At 37.8% G+C, this 19,030-nt stretch overlaps 1 protein-coding gene across 3 annotated transcripts in view; it reads right to left on the bottom strand.

Annotated features, from left to right (window-relative positions):
- LOC132404706 (putative methyltransferase NSUN7) overlaps positions 1-19,030 on the bottom strand; it is a 107,592-nt gene that overhangs the window by 9,878 nt on the left and 78,684 nt on the right. For all 3 annotated transcript variants that reach the window (XM_059989087.1, XM_059989085.1, XM_059989088.1), the window contains 6 exons: positions 13,929-14,081; positions 13,261-13,444; positions 12,910-13,120; positions 9,723-9,866; positions 5,124-5,225; positions 875-992 (listed from right to left, as the gene is read on the bottom strand). In XM_059989087.1, coding sequence (XP_059845070.1) covers positions 875-992; positions 5,124-5,225; positions 9,723-9,866; positions 12,910-13,120; positions 13,261-13,444; positions 13,929-14,081 — 912 coding nt within the window. The remainder of the gene's footprint in view (positions 1-874; positions 993-5,123; positions 5,226-9,722; positions 9,867-12,909; positions 13,121-13,260; positions 13,445-13,928; positions 14,082-19,030) is intronic.

Raw genomic sequence — 19,030 nt, 5'->3', positions numbered from 1 at the left:
ATTGAAGCAAAAAGGATTGCTCTTTACTACAATGACCAAACAAAAGTTTGGTGAAGGATCTAGTCTACCGTCCTTTGCCCACAATTAGAAGTATCAAACTTGGAGGAAGTATAGCTTTATTATCTGTCCTTTCCAGCTGTTATTAGGCCCTGGGTTTATATAACCTCACCTTCAGCAGCCATCTTGCTTAATGTCAAAAATGACAGGAAACTAGGGAGAATTTTCTTTTTGATGCCAATAATTTTAATTCTCCTCAATCTCTTTGAAACCATACTCGGGGAAATACAGACTCATCACATGTGGTTGATTACTTCTCTCACATTCACTATGTCAATTTCTGAACAAGGCTGCGAAAGGCCTAAACCTGATGTAACAGTTCGGGCAGAACCCAAAATTAACAGATCTAGTGCTACTTCAAGGCAATCAATTTGCTAGTCATTTGGAAGCAGACTGAAAAAGAGGCATATGGTCAAATTAAATTTGTCCTTGTTAGGAGATTCTGGGCAATATTCAACTCTGTCTATAGGCCATGTAAGATACACACTGCTAGTCCTACCTGAAAGCACAAGAATTGAAATGAGACTCTTAAAATATTTCTCAGAACTGCTTGGAAATTTGCTAATTATCATATGGAACAATGCCAGGAATGTCTCTTCAGAAACTGAATAATTACCAATGATTTGTAATGAAAACTACATAAACTCAGTATCTTCCATGGGCCTTCAGTAATGATTAAATAAATTACTGAGAACTTAAAAATGCCATGTAGAAATAAACAGTGAAAAACAGATGTAGATTATTATTGTAATAGCATAATATTTAAAGTTGTGATTCTATTTGTACGTGTACAAGAGATAGTTCATGTTTAATGTACCTGTAAGATTGGACTTTGCTTCCTTCTAGTTTCTTTCCCAATACTGGCTTCACTACTTCTTCATTCTCCTCAGGGTAAATTGAGCACGTAGAATAGATAATAGCCTGAACTTTAGGAACTATTGAAAGATGCACATGTTTAAATTCACATAAAACCAAAACACATTGATTTGCTAAAATAATTACCCATCTTAACTAGTATCTTGATGATACTCCACATCCACTCTCAAGTCATTGCTGCATTTTTGTATTTTGTCATTTACACCAAGATCATGGCATGTACCATCCAACTTTCATGTTAATAAAGGAGACACGCGACATGTAATGAAAATACAGTACTCAGGAGTAAATAAATCAATGTTTTTTTTCTTTCTGTTTTACAATTAGTTTCATTCAGAAGGTAAAGACATTCCAAAAGTAACAACATCTATGAGGCTATACTTAACACAACATGGTCATTTGAATGGCAGCATTTAAAAAACGATTCTAAAATCGTACTTTGTGTGTACACACACTTTGATTTTCTTAACTGCTCCCAACTCTAGGGAGATGTTTCCTCAAGGATAACGATTATGGATATGTTAATTTAATTTGTATATCTACAAAATTATTTAATGAATCACTTGCTGCAATTTTGTAACCATTGTCAATTTGTTTCTTGAATGCAAGAACCATTCTTATACTTGTCTATTACATCTGTGCACTAGCATCTCTGTAAAAAGCATAATTGCTAGGATTTTTCACTTTAAGTTTACAGAGAGCATCTTTTCTAAAGTCACATAAAGGACAGAGGCTAGTAAATATTAATTTTACCCATGAAAATCCCAGAATTCAGAGTCATGGGTACAAATGTGAAGTATACCAATTGCCTAAAAGTCAAAATTGATGTTGTCAATGAACAACCAACAATAAAGCCCAGTACTGTGAATACATAAACGAAAAAAAATGCTTTCTTTTTTCTTGGGTCCTTTAGTTATGCTTATAACAAGGATGGTGAATGCATGACATAAATTTTTCCTCTCAAAACAGAAAACTAATTTCTGTTTTTTTCCTGCAGACTACACAAACTGCAATAACTGTCATCAATCAAGAGCCGACACATGATAAAATGGAACAGCTTATACAGACAATAAAACAAACATGGAATCTGATTCCAAGCACCCTGATTAACGACCCAAAGTCTGCTGTTTGACACTTATATTACCTCTGTGTGCCTTATCAGAAATTCCAGCCACAAGACATGGACACATTCAAAATGGTGTACAATAAAAATGTCACAATGCCTTAAAAGGCATTAAATATAACAGCCATAAGAAATTAATTTTACTAAATAACTACCTTAGATATTTGGGCAAATTAAATCTTGAATATTAGTGCAGAAAAACCATTTTTCCAAATGGGTGTAGAGCAAAACATTTCAAATCTTGTTCAAAGGAAAGAAAACAATGCACATAAACCTGGTGTTTTCTATTTACAATATCAAACAAGTACAGAAAACTTGCTTTCAAAAATGAAGACGCAAGAAAGTAATTTTTAATTGCTAATGTTTCAATTACCATTTAAAAGGCAGCTTTGTTTTTGAAATGTTGCTATACAAGAAAACAGTATCCTGATTTACTTAACAACACACACAAAATGCTGGTGGAACACAGCAGGCCAGGCAGCATCTATAGGGAGAAGCACTGTCGATGTTTCGGGCCGAGACCCTTCGTCAGGCACTTCGTCAACAGTGCTTCTCCCTATAGATGCTGCCTGTCCTGCTGTGTTCCACCAGCATTTTGTGTGTGTTGTTGTTTGAATTTCCAGCATCTGCAGATTTCCTCGTGTTTGCTCCTGATTTACTTGTTAAAGAATGGTATTATATTGATCACTACAAAGGATCAGCGACCTAAAGGTTGTCAGTTTACCTTCAAATTAAATCCAATCAATTTAGTAATATAAGGCGTAGTTCTATGTTAGAATGTAAAAAAAAACACACAATTGGTTCACAAATGTCCTTCAGACAAATATGCATTGTTGTTCAAATACAGTTAGTTAAAAACATGAGAAGGAAAGAATACAAGGTATAGGGGCAGGAGTAGGCCATTTAGCCCTTTGAGTGTGCTCTATAATTCATTGATTATAGCTGTTTTCTACCTCAATTTCCCCTTTCTGTGTCCACCTATCCTCTCCCCAATAGTTTAACTCTTGCCAACAGTTCTGGTAAACCTACCCACAGTGATATTGATCCCCACTGAGTTGAGGTGTAATTGATCCTCTTGTGCATGACATACCTTCTCCAGAAGAATTTCAATGATCCTGCCTTTCAGCTTCCTCCCTAGATCCCTATATTCACTATTTAGAACCTCACTCCTTTTCCTATCCATGTCATTGGTACCTATATGAATCTGGCACATTGGAGGCTGGCACACACCATTTTGGACTCTTTTAAATGTCCACAGAGTCTTCTGAATGTTTCCCTAACTATTAAATCCTCTATCACCACCATTCTCCTCTGAGCCAGAGAGCCAGACTCAGTACCAACTTGTTCTCTCCCAACAGTATCCAAAGCAGTATACTTGTTATTGAGAGGAATGGCCACAGGAGTACCCTGCACTATCTGTCTATTCACTACCTGCAATTTAGGTGTGTCTGCCTCACTGTAGAACCTATCTATGAACTCCTCTTACTTTTGAATGATCTGTTGTTAATCCAGTTCCAGTTCCCCAACAGACTCTAAAAGGAGCTGCTCCCAGAAGCACCGCTCACAGATGCAGCTATCAGGTACATTGGAGGTTTCCCAGATTTCCCGCATCACACAAGAAGAGCACACCACTATTCTGGGATCCATTTTCACTACTTCAGCTAGAAACAGAAACTTGACAGAAACCTCAGATTTCTGCTTCTTGAAACAAAGTCTCAGTTCCTCACTCTAATCCTGCCCCACTCATGCAATGACCGCTCCACTTAAAAACTTACTTTTATAGATCCTGCTTGCTTTTTAAAACTGGCCCTAGTGAAATCATGGGTGAAATATCATATGCACATCAAATCTCCCAAACCAAGCAACAATTTACTTGCAGTAGAATGATGCAGCAACAGTTTACTGGAGTAACACCTACAAAATGCTGGAAGTACTCAGCACATGCAGCAGCATCTATGAAAAGAAATAAACAGTCTATGTTTCAGGTCACCTTCTTAATCTGGCTTCTTCCTTTCCACTCATAATGAAGTCTCAGCCTGCAACATCAATTGTTTAGTCCTTTCGATAGATGCTGCCTGACCTGTTAAATGGTAATAGATCCACCAACATATTGTATGTGTTACTCTGAATTTACAGCATCTGCAAATCTCTTGTGTTTAAAGGTTTATCAGATTCATTCACGGAATAGAGTGTGGTATTGTGCCATAAAAGGGAATTAAGAAAATTGGGCCAATATTTATGTTCATGAAAATGAGAGGTAGTTTCACGGAACCATGTAAAATTCTTACAGGGCTTGACAGATCAGGTCCAGGAATGATGCTTTCACTGACAGGCATATAGAACTAAGGGCCACAGTCTCACAGGGGTTGGCTATTAATGACAGATGAGATTAAATTTCTTCGCATGGAGGGTAGTCAATCTTTGACCAATGGGGCTATAAAAACACAACTGCAACATACAAAATGCTCTAGGAACTTAGTGGATCAGACAGCACTTAAGAAAGGAAATGGATGTTTGGGTGAAGACTCTTCATCAGAACTGGAAAGAAAGAAGTGAGATAGCCAGTGTAAAAAGGTGAGTGGGGGAGGAGGGAGAAGGGGTAGAAGGTAGTAATTTCAGCATTTTGTGTTTTGCTCCAAACTTCCCGCATCCAGTCTTTTACATGTCTCATAGAAGCTCAGTTGCCAGGTTTAGTCAGGGTAAGGACAAGCAGACATTAAGATGATAAGATGGAATTGATGTAGGAAAATGGTACTTAAGTAAAATATTAGCAATGATCTAGCTAAATAGTGGAAGGTAACCTGGCACAAGTAAAGTGGGTTTTAATTTAATTACATTGATTTAAATGATTTATTTAGTTTAAAGTATCTATTTTAATTTCTCTTCTTTAATCTAATTTCTGCTTGTCCTGAATGAGAAACTGAAATATATAATCTTCAAATTCAGCATTATCACCCTGAAGCATGTTATAAGCAGAGACCATGAGTGAATTCTGACCATTCTAAACAAATATTATTCCCAGAGGGATTAATTCTCATTTTACTTTCTATATCATTCTTTAGCTTACATCTAATAGCATGCATCAAGTCCTCTGCTTGTTTTTCAGCCAGTGATCTGAGTTTCTCTTCTGATACTTTTTCCTGAGAAAGCTCCTGTAGTAGAGTTGTATCTAGAGAGGTAAAAGCAGATGGAAGATATATTAACAAAAAAAAATAAACAACATAGTGAAAAAGCATGAAAGGGGTAAATGATGTCTCTGTCTTATAACATCTTGAAACAAATCTAGAAGGTTGTCACTGCACCTGCATCTCACATAAACCCATTCACAATACTTAAATACCTAATCCCTCTGAAGTTGTTTTGCTGCTAAGCAAATCCAGATCCTTAAACAGCGAAATCTGTATGGCTACAGAACTTCATTTGATAGTATGGCCAGAAACCTATCCGTAGAATGGCCAAAAAACCTTTGACAGCAAGAAACGCCTCGGTCCTGGATTTTGCCAGCTGTCAAGGGTTACTATTCATCACTTTCAAGTATTCATTCTGGAATTTTAACGGAACTAAAACACCTGGGCCATCAATAAAATTGAGGAAAGTCTGCTTTTGATAACTGCTAACAAAAGTTATCTCAGGTTATCTTAACATTAATAGTTCAATTTATTAACTAATTTACAATGAGGAAGATCTATGAGAAAAATTAGTGAGGATGTCTGTTCTTCATCAAGAAATTCACACCATGAATCATAAACTCTTTGGTACATTTTTTAAGCTCTTCTCCTGACATACCAAACAAACCATTACTTCTACCTCTGATGCAGTGATACAGAGCATCACAGGAGATATTCTATGGCTTGTTCTCTTAACGTGCACAATGGTCAATTGCTTAGAGACCCATTAATTGCATTTTCCTAGCCTTGCTTCGATCTTGTCAGGCACTTCCGTATATAGAATTTCTATTTGGAGACAGATGCTAACTCATCACTGAAGAATTGTGGGTAATTCTTCACCAAGTCCACTTAATAGCTTTGTCACCTAATCTTTCCAAATCTTTTTTACAGAACCGTAGTTCTTATTGATTCTGTAGGTGTAATAATAAACGAGAAAATGCTCTTTTATAATAGTATATTAGCTGCTAACTATAAAAAAGGTACCAGTCATCAGATTCTTTTGCCAACTGGTCATTGTTACCGGCCACTTTCTCTCTTGTATCAAGGAACTTTCTATCAAAGTGTGCAGATAGGCGAGGAAAAAGGATGGCTTTAAGACCAGCTGTGCTGATTTTGCAAGCACCATTAGGATGACTCCAATTTGCTCTCTGTTACCTAGACATCCCCAGCTGTGTGGGTATACTCAACTACAAAGTGATAATGCAGTAGTTTGCAAGGTGGGTGGGTGTGCTTCCTGCTTAGAAATTGCGATCCTACAGAGAACGGTGGTGTGGTTTTAAAAACTTTTTCTCTCAACTTTGAGCAGAGCTATTTGAGCACACATTGCTGCATTAATCCCCATGTCCTTGATTCCTTAATTTCAACAAATCTAGCAATGTACCTTGAATAACTTCGATGGCTGAACCTCCACAATTCTCCCAGACAGAGAATTCCAAAGATTCACTTCCTTCTCAATAATAAAATTCCTTTGTAATCGCAGTCCTATGCAGCCAACTCCTTATTTTTGAGACTGCGAGCTCTGGTCCCTTAGTAACCAAACAGTGAAACTCTCCTTTCATGGATCTATGCTGCCTGTAAGTTCCTTCACAAGGAATGGCCAATTCAAGGTGAATACAAGTCCAACAATACAATACAGCAATCAGGCTGAACACTAGCATGAACACTGAATTCTCCAACTTGCAGTAATTCCCTCCCTCTCCCTTCCCCCATCCACATCCCATTTTCACTCTAGCTCCTCCTCCAGCTGCCTATCACCTCTCTCAAGATTCTGCCTTCTTCTACTGCACATAGTGCTTTCCCCCTACATTCCTTCTTCAACTTTCCTGCCTAACCCCTTCCTGTTTCCATACACCAGCTCACAATCCAGAATGAACTTATATAAGGACACCATTTCCATCCTTTTATTTATCCCTTCCACCTTTACCATGCCAGTTTTCTGGCCAAATTCTAGTACCTTACGGCTAATCAGAGACAGTTCAGCTCCCGTGTCCCTCCAGATTCGTACGGGAACAGATGTGTCTCCCTCCGTCACAGACATGGTTCCGTGGGACAGACAACTCTCAGAGCCTTCTCGCACTCTGTCTACCCTCGGCTCTCTGGTCGATTTACGGATTACCACGGCACACCCAATAGGGACTGCGGCTTTCCCTCTTCCTATCTCCTTTCTTGTAATACTGAGTTACGGTCCTTCGTACCTCCCGCTTTTTCATGGACGACCTCACTTCTGCGAGGTTCAACCCCTTCGCTAAATTTAACAAGTCTGATTTGGTGGCCGCCTCTAGCGCCCCCACAGTCGGGTTTTTCATAAACTCACCCACGTCCATCTTTGCTGGTTTCCCGTCTGGCTACCCGCGTAACCAGATTCAAGTTTTGGACTTACAAGCCCGATTCACTGGCCTCCCAATTTGGTGTCAAATCCCGAGACGAGAAACCCCAAGTTGTTACATATCCCGTAACTGGATAACTTACCAGCAAAGAAAGAGAGGTCCTTTGAAGTCTGATGTCACTATTTTTATTTATAAAGGGGCACAAAAGTAAGGTTAATACAAACATTCAGATAATGCACGTTGTCAATACTCAATCTAAAGCGCGGGTATAGTAATAATCATCATTAAGAAGTGAGCTCTACTGGTGTCTAGGGGATAATATATTGTCCGTTGGAAATATAAAAGTCACTCAGAAGTCTGCAGGCTTCAGCCTTTTGGGAATCGCTGGGTTTCACGTGGGGCGACTGAGAGAGAGAGACTGGGGAGAAGAGGAAAAACTTGCCGGGTCTTTATGAAGCTTCCGTGGAATCGGGGGAGCGTTGGTTCCCTCTCCCCGATGTTAGTTAAAAGCGGTTTTCTGTGATTCCAGCCACAAATTCCAATCCCGGAATCTAACGCACGTGGCTTCCTTCAGAATGGCTTCCCGCTGCTGCGGAATCACTCTCTTGTGTCTTCTTGGTGCGTCTGAAGGGGCTGTCCCCCTGAGACTCTCCTTTATACTTCCTCACGGGGTCGCAGGTGTCAATCAGGTTGGGATGATGCACTCTCTCTCTCAACCAGCCCACCTTGCCCGAGGGCTTTTCACGTGGTCTCCATGAGACAATAGTCGCTGTCGTCTTATTCTGCATCCCAGGTGGAACGTGCAATTCAGCACATTTCTCTCTCTCTCTCTCCCTGGGTCTATTGACCCTCCCCCCCCTCGACAGGTGCTCTTGCGGTTCTCACAAAGGAGGGGGCTGAGATCATAACATAACAGTCCCCTGGGCTTGGAAAGTCAGGCAGTTCTCTTTACAGTTCTCAGAGTTTTGTAATTCTTCTCACAGTCAGGTGTGATATTTCCAGACCGCTTCTCAATCTACCAAGTTTATTTCCTTCAAGTTGTTACATCTGTAGAGAGGACTTTTTATTCCACAGATATACAAGAATAAACTCGTTGACTACTTTATTAGACACAACTTTACACATGCTCGTTAATGTAAATATCTGATCAGCTGATCAATGCATAAAAGCATGCAGACACAGTCAGGAGGTTCAGTTTTTCTCTGGAATGGTTGTTGGTGTCAGACGAAGGATTTTAGCTCGAAACGTCAACTGTTTACTCTCTTCCATAGATGCTGCCTGACCTGCTGAGTTCCTCCAGCATTTTGTGTGTATTACTCTGAATTCCAGCTTCTGCTCATTTTCTCTTGTTTAGGAATCATTAGCTCCTGTGTTTATCTTTATATTATATCACGAAGATAATACTATCAAGATATTAACTTTAATCTGTAATCATCCTTCAAGGTAAATTGAAAGAACTGATAGTGTCCATTATGATAAGAGCACTTATTAAAAATCCTCACTGCAAATCTTTTGGGTAGAAATGCTGTGCATGTTTGACATTTTGAATGGTTGATACATTTGCCCTTCCAGGAGGTGACCTCTGAGGAGTTGTCCAGGATGTATCCTAGGTAGGTATCTATTAAGCATCCCAGATTCATAGTAAAATACTGAACCAAAACTCTGCCTTGGGACAACCAAAATAATTCAGATCTGTTTATAGTATAAATTGAGTGTTTTCCTGATAAAATATATTGTCTGGAGATTTCTGCAAAGCTGCAACCAATCTGCTTCAATAACTTCATTGGAAAGCAACCTATAATTTAAAAAGGAAAGCTGTTACCCATCTGGTTAAGTTATAGAGCCTTAGAGATTTTTTGGCCATTATAAAACCATAAATTGCTGCCATGCAGCCATTTCTGTCCTCCATTATATTAACTTTTCTGCCCAGGTTTGCACTCTGTTAATATTGCTGTTGCTCAGCTTGCTGTATGCTTGTATTCAAGAAGGACCTCAGGGGGATATTTTATCCAGCTTCCATCTGCCTACCTTTTCAGCAAGATTGGAATTGGGAATTCAGTTAAATGAGTACTCCTTCTTTTCTTCCCTGCAATCTTTTCAACTGATTGCTTGTGCTCCAGTGCATGATAACAATGTTATTACAGCCATATACAATACATAGGTTAACTTTACCTCCACGTTCATTTAAGATGAATTCCACTGGATTGCTGATGCCGGATGCTGAACACTGAGGCACAATTAGAATAACCTTAGCCTTTTGTAAACGTGGATCCATAGGTTCGATGTCAGTGAATCTCTGGGGTATCAGCTTTATGTCTGTAAAGCAATCAGACAAGACAGTTCAGGCCACTTACATTTGACCAAAGAAATTACATACTTCTTTCTTTCATGCAATATTCTGCTAATTATCCTTGAAATTTTCCAGTTTTTACATTTTCAAGAGAGAACTAAAGCTGAGAACTAGGACACTTACTTATATATTCACAGTGATAGCATCAATCTCTCCCTGAACAAATAAGCTACAACCACTATGCTCTTTCTACACCTCAAACCTGACCCAATTGCAGCAATGAAGTTTTCTTTTACCACTTCCAAGTAACTTTGCAATGATATCAAGTTTCAAAATGTACTCATTTTAAATATAAATTCACTACCATAGACCAATTATTCCAAGTACAGTTTTTAAAGCAGGAGTATTTCCTGCTTACAAATTTTGAAGCTAAACTGAAGAGATCAAAGCCACGCCATGGTAGTGTAGCAGTTAGCGCAACACTATTGCAGTTCAGTGTTTGGAGTTCAACCCCAACATCTTCTGTATGGAGTCACTGTACGTCTTCCCCGTGGAATGACTGGGTTCACTCCAAATGCTCCAGTTTCCTCCCACGGTCCAAAGATGTATCAGGTAGTTTAACTGGCCATTGTAAATTGTCGCACTATTAGATTAGGGTTAAATGGGGGTTGTTGGGGGCTGCTGAGCTGTATGTCTTGAAGGGCCTATTCCATCCCTAAAGTAAAATAAAAATAAAAGCCTGCATCCATCTGGCTAATTTTATGTTTAAACACCTCATTTTGATTGCAAATTTGCAAGTATATTTGGTGTATTTCTTCCATATTAGAAAATATAAAACTAAAACAAATTATTGCCTAAAAGTTGTTACATTGTATGAGATTTATGAAGTATTGTACATTAGCATGGGTAGGAAGCTAAATAAAAAACAGTAAATGAAGAGTCGGATTTAAAATGGAATTTTTTAAAGATTACTTGGCTGTTACTCCTAGGATGAGACAAGAATCAGTAGCAGGCATAATATGCAACATAATAATAACCTAATAAGATGAAAGGACAGAATGTGACCGATCTAGATTTGCTGACTACAATAAAGCCAGTTGGAAGAGTTGTGTAAATGACACAAAGGATAGAGGATTTTAAATAGGTTGAGTGAGTGGGCCGGAAGGGAACAGATGGAGTATAATATGGGAAATGCAAGGTTAGATGACAATCTAGTTAGATGACTGGAAATGTTCTAGTTTCAAAAATCATGCTGATGTACAAAAGGACTTGAGTGGGCAAATTCATAAAATGCAAAATATTAACATTCAGGTACAGCAGGCAATTAGGAAGGCAAATTGTACGACTGCTGTTACAAAATGCAATACAAGCTTAAGTCTTGCTACAATTGTTCAGAGTTTAGGTGAAACAGACTACAGTGAGCATTTTTAGTCTTTGAATCAAAAAGATATTCTTGTCTTGGAGAGTGTAAAATAGGTACAATACATTTGATTCCTGAGAAGTAGGGGTTGTCCTCAGGGATGAGAATGAAAAAAAACATTAAATCCTAAGATTTCACTAAAATATACCAAATATTCTTTTTATGCATAATATTTATTTTGTCATTTATAGTAATCTTATGTCTTTACACTGCCACAAAACAAAATAACATCATGTGATAATAAGTCAGTGATAATAAATCTGATCTGATTTAGTGGGACAGCCGCTAAAAGTCATTTCCTTTTGTTTGGAGAACATGAAAGCAGGTGACATGAACATAAATTAAGTGGCCATGTAAAGATACAAAAGCAAGAGTTGGCACATGGTTCCTCAAACTTGCTCCACCATTCAATAAGAAACTGGCCTCAACTCAACATTCCTTCCTTCACTCCTTTCCCCTTTCATAGTGAGGTAAATATTTTCATAAATTCAGGACAGTTGTGAGGGAATGGATGATCTATTCTGGATTTCATTCTTCGTCTTTAGCTTGCCTGTACTTAGTGCTTTTCAACCCACTGTGTAGTGTAGTGGCATCTGTTAGTCTGGCGAGACCATGGATCTGCACCTGGAAAGTCCGCTGGAGTATCCTCTCCAGGGCACAGGCCTGGGTAATCACTCAATTTTCAAATATTTGCTGATTAACTTCCTCCCCATTATTGGGTAGGCATAGATAGTCCAAAAAAAAGCCACCTCTTTCAAAACTTCAGAAGAAAATTAATTGGTTTAAATTATCTTGCATAATTAAACTGGATGCATTAAAATGGCACTTAGGAAGTTATAAATTCATAAAGCTGGAAAACTATACCTGAATTGAATATCCTCTTTTATCAATCATCATGCAGACATTTGAATTCAACGTTTGAAATGTGATTACTGCTAAAATCTATAGCTTGATGCAAGCAATTACAGGTTTTGGTCTCTGCCTTGGCCTGCTAAAGTGAAGGTTATGATTTTCAACAAGGCCTATAGTCCAAAGGCTTCATTTATGTTAGAAAAGGTTCTCTTTTATAATTCCTTCCATAGTGGAGAAAATAAATTGGGAAGGAGATGATTGAGTCAGAGAAAAGGTCATGTGGTCATGTGGTTAGGGGTGGGGGTAAGGGATGCCGTGGAAGGATGATTTTGAAGGAGATCTGGGAACTGCAAACATCAGTAGCAAAGGAAGATGATGATCAATGCCAATAAAAACCTGAAGAAGTTTAGCCGGAGGACAGCAGTCCAGGTAACATGAAGTGCTTTAGTCAACACTGAAGCAGGCCTGAGCTCTCACATCAGGGTCTATTTGTTACCTTCCCGGCTCTTAAAACGTAGTGAAGTTTGCGAAAAGAGCAACAGACGAGCACTCTACACTGCTTGACATCCTTGTGCACTTCCAACAGCACTCACAGGCTGGCACCTCGTTCTTGTGGATGTGCCATCTACAATTTTGCCTCAGTCTGCTGCTCGGACCTGAACGTGATCCTCAATGCAAAGTTTAAACATCCTACTTTGATGATCTGCAATTAATATTTTTGTGTTGCACCTAATGACAACTCATCTGTGAATTAAAGAGAATGCAAATAATGAATAGTTAACCAATTAAACACACACTTTTACAACCCATTTTTTCAAACAGGGTCCTCAGTTCACTTTGTTCCAATTCTGCCTTCACCCCACAAACATAGACTTTTGAAGAGCTCTGATTAATCAGAGCAGACATATGGGCAATAGTCATCCGCGAGCCTGAATTCGTAACAACAATATCATCGTCCATGTTCATTAAGGGCTTTACAGAATGTGGTGCGAGGCTTCGACTTTTATCCTAGAGAATAAAAATGGAAATGGATCATTACTATCATTTATATGGAAGAATCCAAGACAAAAATTATTATTTCTTCATAAGTAGGAATTTTTAAAACTAATATTAAGTTCTTCATAACTGTCCTCAATTCCTCCTCTTACTTGGATGATCATCTTGTAACTGGTAACAAGTTCCATGTTATAAAGCTTTGATGTTAGCTGAGTTGGAAAAAGTAGCACATCTTGGCAATGTCGATCCTCACAAAAGGACAGTCCCTCAAGATCACTAGCGCATTTCACCTTGGTAAAGCCTTTACTCTCCAATAAAGCAGTAACATCTTCAACACTGTCAAATCACAATGGGGCACGGTTAGGGCAGCATCAAAAGCTTGTAAAGTAAAATAAAGTTCTATCATGCAAACTACATTTTCATATACCCACAGAAATCTTACTATTTGACTTATAATAACTACGACATTATTGTTTGCTAGACAATCTTGGTGCTCAGGGTATCACTGAAAAATTACCAGTTATTTCCATTCAGCAGTTAGCTAATGACCATCAACTAGCAGAACTTATTGCCACCACCAACACTTTTGGATGCATAGTACAAATCAAAGTAATACACATAAAATGCTGGAGGAACTCAGCAGACCTGGCAGCATCAACAGGAAAGAATAAACAGTCAATGTTTCGGGCTGAGACCCTTCATCAGGAATTGCAGGCAGGTTGGGTATAATGTCTTACATTAATTTACCAACAGTAAAACAAAGTATGGGTATATCTTCACTAATATAGAATGTAAATAGCACAGAATTATAAAACATTACCTGGTCTTTAATAAGTTCACCCAAGCATACAGTGGCAAAGAAGAAGCACGTTTTTCTTGATTTCTCACAGATTCAGGAAGAATTAAGTCTATGGAGATGGCATTATTTTTAATCCGACACCGGGCAAGTGCAGCAGCAAGCTTTGTTTTACAACTATAGAAAAGAAAAACATCAAGTTGTTTTTTACCAATTTATGGAAATTTACCCTTTAAATTAGTTAATGACTCTTTTACTTATTTAGGGATCAAAATCACAAAGAACCATAAAGATTTATTTGGATTTAATTTTTTACCCTTAATTGATCAGATTAAAGGTTTGTTTACTAAGTGGTCACCTTTGTCTCTATCTCTAATAGGTAGGATTAATGCTATTAAGATGGTTATTTTACCTAAGTTTTTATATATTTTTCAAGCGATACCAATTTTTATCCCGAAATCTCTTTTTTTACTAATGTTGACTCTAAAATTTCTTCATATATATGGCAGTATAAAAATCCCGGGTTAGGTAAAACATATTTACAGAAGACAAAAAAGGAAGGCGGGTTAGCATTACCTAATTTCAGATTTTACTATTGGGCAGTTAATATTAGATATTTGTTATGCTGGTTGAAAGATGGGGGTGGATCTTTTGGCCCTTGTTGGGTGAGTTTAGAAACTAAATCGGTATCAGCTTATGCTTTGGGTTCTATTTTAGGGACTTCTCTCCCTTTTGCTCTTTCTAAATTGCCGAAACGAATTGACAACCCGATAGTTAAACATACATTGCGTATATGGTTTCAATTTCGGAGATTTTTTGGGTTGACTCAATTCGTTTTAAATAGTCCTATTGTATCTAATTGTTTTTTTCACCCTTCCATTATAGATCAAGCTTATTCAGCTTGGAAAACTAAGGGATTACTAAGATTTTCTGATTTATTTTTAGATAATTGTTTCATGTCTTTTGAACAATTATCCAACAAATATAACTTGCCGAGATTTCATTTTGTTAGATATTTACAGATTAGACATTTTTTAAGTTCTGTACTCTCTACATTTCCAAATTTTGTGCCTTCAGATACTTTGGAGAGTTTATTTGAATTAGACCCTTTTCAAAAAGGGCTTATTTCAAAACTTTATAATATAATTATGAAGATACGTTCAGAGCCCCTTTATAAGACTAAACAGGATTGGGAAAGAGAGCTTAGTTTTAGTATTTCTAGTGAGAATTGGGATAGAATTCTTCAATTAGTTAATACATCATCGTTATGTGCCAAACATTCACTAATACAATTTAAGGTTTACATAGGGCCCATATGTCCAAGGATAAATTAGCTCATTTTTACTCTCATATAAGTCCTATTTGTGAGAGATGTCATTCTGAAATTGCGTCTTTAACTCACATGTTTTGGCCGTGTTCATTTTTGGAGAAATATTGGAAAGATATTTTTGATATTATTTCTGCGGTTTTGAATATTGATTTACAACCTCATCCTATTACCGCAATTTTTGGTTTACCAATGTTAGATTCACAGCATTTATCTTCTTCAGCCCGTCGAATGATTGCATTTCTAACTCTGATGGCTAGAAGATCTATATTGTTGAATTGGAAGGAAATTAATCCCACTGTATTTAATTGGTTCTCTCAAACTATGTTAGGTTTAAACTTAGAAAAAATTAGAAGTGGTACTTTTGAGACTTCTATTAAATTTGAAAAGTTATGGAGACCATTTATTCAACATTTTCATATGATGTAATATGACCCTGTGCCAAGTACATTTGATTTCCCAGCTTTTAGCTTATGTATTTTGAGAGGACCGGAAGTGACGGCATTGATGAATACTTATTTTTGTGAGATATTATAAACAGCCCACTTTTTTTTTCCTTCTCTTTTGTTTGTTTTTTTTTCTTTTATATTACTTATTAGTTATAGTTATTAGATTAGATTAGTTAGTTTTGCATTATATAAATTTTTTTGGGGTTTTTTTTCTTTCTTTTTTCTGTTTTTTTAATATTATACATTATGAAATATTTAGATTTACTATGTCCATACATATATCTTATGGCTTATGTCTTGGTAAACTCATTTATATTGTAACTATTATGTATGTTTTTTTTCATACATAATGGAATGTGTATGTTGGTAATTTCTTTATCAATATATCATCTGTATTCTGTCCATATTACTAATATTAATAAAAAGATTTAGAAAGTTGTTTTTAATTTCCCATACTAGTTACAATGCATTAATTTACAAACATATGCACTTATTTCAGGTACATATACTGTAAATTGTCATTCACCTGCTTCCTTCTTAAATTTAAATGCCTTCTCCTCAACAAAAGAAGACAAACCTTTGTGTGGCTGGCAGGTCCCTCATCCTTTTGTTTCTATTTCACCTTGAGAGCATCTCTTATAACTCTCCTTCTCTTCAAACTCCATATATTTTTAGCAAATCCAGTGTGATTCTCTATGAAAATACATTCACCCCTCCCTTCCTTTATGGTATAATGAAGGGAACGATGTCTTCCCTAACATTCTGGTCCACTTGTAGATCATCTCTAATGCACATCATCTCTCTGTCCTTTGGCTTTGGAATATGGAATTGCATTATCTCCCCCTTTGGCTTTTCTTGTCTTTAATAATAAGAGCTCTAAATAGTTTCCAAATGAAACTACAAGTTAGCATTCTGCATTTGCTGCTCTCAAGGCAATCTCCACTACAGTGTGGAGACTAAGAGCAAATTGGTGGCATATATCCAAAGCATATCAGTCTAGTCCAGTACGGTATTCAAGTTCCCAGTTGCCCAAATGTAAAAATAATTCTCTCCCTTTACCAGAATAAAGGTTTTTTCTTCTGCACTTTCCAATAACATCCAATACAAGTGGAAGCTAGTGCTCAACATTCAAATACATATGCTTAAGCAAGGGGTCAAGCTTGGATGCATTTGCCATGCCAAATTACTCTCACCAAATTCCCCAGTCTTTTTTTTCATTATTTCTCTCAATACCATTTACTTTTACATTTCACTGTCATCTTTCTTCTGCTCTGTCCATACTTCATTCTGCTTCACGTCCATACTTAGTTCTCTTTTTTCTCACCCACTTGATTCTTGAATTGCAAAATTCCACACATCTCTTAACTTTCCAATTCATTGTTTTTAAATGCTTTCAATGCATTCTGATTATATTTTAGGATTTCAAGACATACAGTATTTTGCTTTTGTTTTGTCTCAAGTACTTTCACATTCTCACTAATGCTACTGCGGTCATTTCTTCAAATCTGTACTTCTTTGTCTTAATCTGACCTGTACTGTTGTAAGAAATAAAATGGACAATCTTAAAATTCAGCTACAGATTGGCAAGTATGAATTTGTGGCTGTCTCTGAAACTTGGCTAAAGGATGGCTGCCATTGGGAGCTGTAAGTCCAAGATATACAGTATATTGGAAAGATAGGTTAGTAGGCAGAGGGGGTGGTGTGGGCCTGTGTATAAGAAATAATATTAAATCATTAGAAAGGGATGACATAGGATCGGAAGGTGTAGGGTCTCTATGGGTTGAGTTAAGAAATGGGAAGGGTAAAATGACCCTAATGGCAGTGTGTAGAGGCCTCCAAAAAGCAGCCAGGATATGGATTACAAATTACAGCAGGAGACAGAAAAGGTGTGTCAGAAGGCCAATGTCATGATAATCGTTGGAGATTTTAACATGAAAATGGATTGGGAAAGCCAGGTCAATACTGGGTCTCAAGAGAGAGAATTTGTAGAATATCTAAGAGATAGCTTTTTAGAACAGCTTGTTGTGAAGCCCACCAGGGGATCAGCTGTGCTGGATTGAGCGTTGTGCAATGATCCAGATGTGATAAGAGAGCTCAAGGTTAAGGAGCTCTTAGGGAATAGTGATCACACTATGTTCGAGTTCACTTTGAAATTTGAGAAGGAGAAACTAAATTCCAATGTGTCAATATTTCAGTAGAATAAAGGAAATTACAATGGCATGAGAGGGGATCTGGCCAAGGTTGACTGGAAAGGGACACTAACAGGAAGGACAGCAGAGCAGCAATGGCTGGAGTTTCCACAAAAAATGAGGGAAGTGCAAGACAGATATATTCCAAATAAGAAGAAATTTACAAAGGGAAGAAGGACACTACCGTGGCATGACAAGTAAAGTCAGAGCCAAAGTAAAAGCAAAAGAGAGGGCATACAAGGAAGCCTAAGCTAGTGGAAAGATAGAGGATTGGGAAGATTTTTAAAACTTTCAGAAGGAAACTAAGAAGGTCATTAGGAATGCATATTCTGCATCAGTCTTCACAATGGAAGACATCTGCAGTACAGCGGACATTCAAGAGTGTCAGGGAAGTGAAATAGGTGCAGTGAAAATTACGACTGAGAAGGTGCTCAGGAAGCTTAATGGTCTGAGGGTGGATAAATCTCCTGGAACTGATGGAATGCACCCTCGGGTTCTGAAGGAAGTAGCTGGAGAGACTGCGAAGGCATTAACAATGATCATTCAAGAATCGATAGATTCTGGCATTGTACTGAATGACTGGAAGATTGCAAATGTTACTCCATTTAAGAAGGGTGGGAGGCAGCAGATGTCAGACCTATTAGCCTGACATCAGTGGTTGGGAAGTTGTTGGAATCGATTGTTAGGAATGAGATTAAGAAATACCCGGAGGCACATGACAAGACAGGCCAAAGCCAGCATGGTTTCCTGAAAGGAAAATCCTGCCTGACAAACCTACTGCAATTCTTTGAAGAAATTACAAGCAGGATAGACAAAGGAGATGCTGTAAATGTGGTGTACTTGGGTTTTCAGAAGACCTTTGACAAGGTCCCGCACATGACGCTGCTTAGCAAGATAAGAGCCCATGGAATTACAGGGAAGTTACTAGCATGGGTGGAGCATTGGCTGACTGGCAGAAAACAGAGTGGGAATAAAGGGATCCTATTCTGGCTGGCTGCCGGTATTAAGTGGAGTTCCACAGAGTTCTATGTTGGGACCGCTGCTTTTTACAATGTATGTCAATAATTTGGATTATGGGACTAATGGATTTATGACTGAATTTGCTGATGCGACAAAGATAGGTGGAGGAGCGGGTAGTGTTGAGGGAACAGAGAGCCTGCA

Source organism: Hypanus sabinus, chromosome 14, assembly GCF_030144855.1.
Source record: "Hypanus sabinus isolate sHypSab1 chromosome 14, sHypSab1.hap1, whole genome shotgun sequence".
In the NCBI taxonomy this organism is placed as follows: Eukaryota; Metazoa; Chordata; class Chondrichthyes; order Myliobatiformes; family Dasyatidae; genus Hypanus; species Hypanus sabinus.
This window is presented reverse-complemented; position numbering and strand designations above follow the sequence as displayed.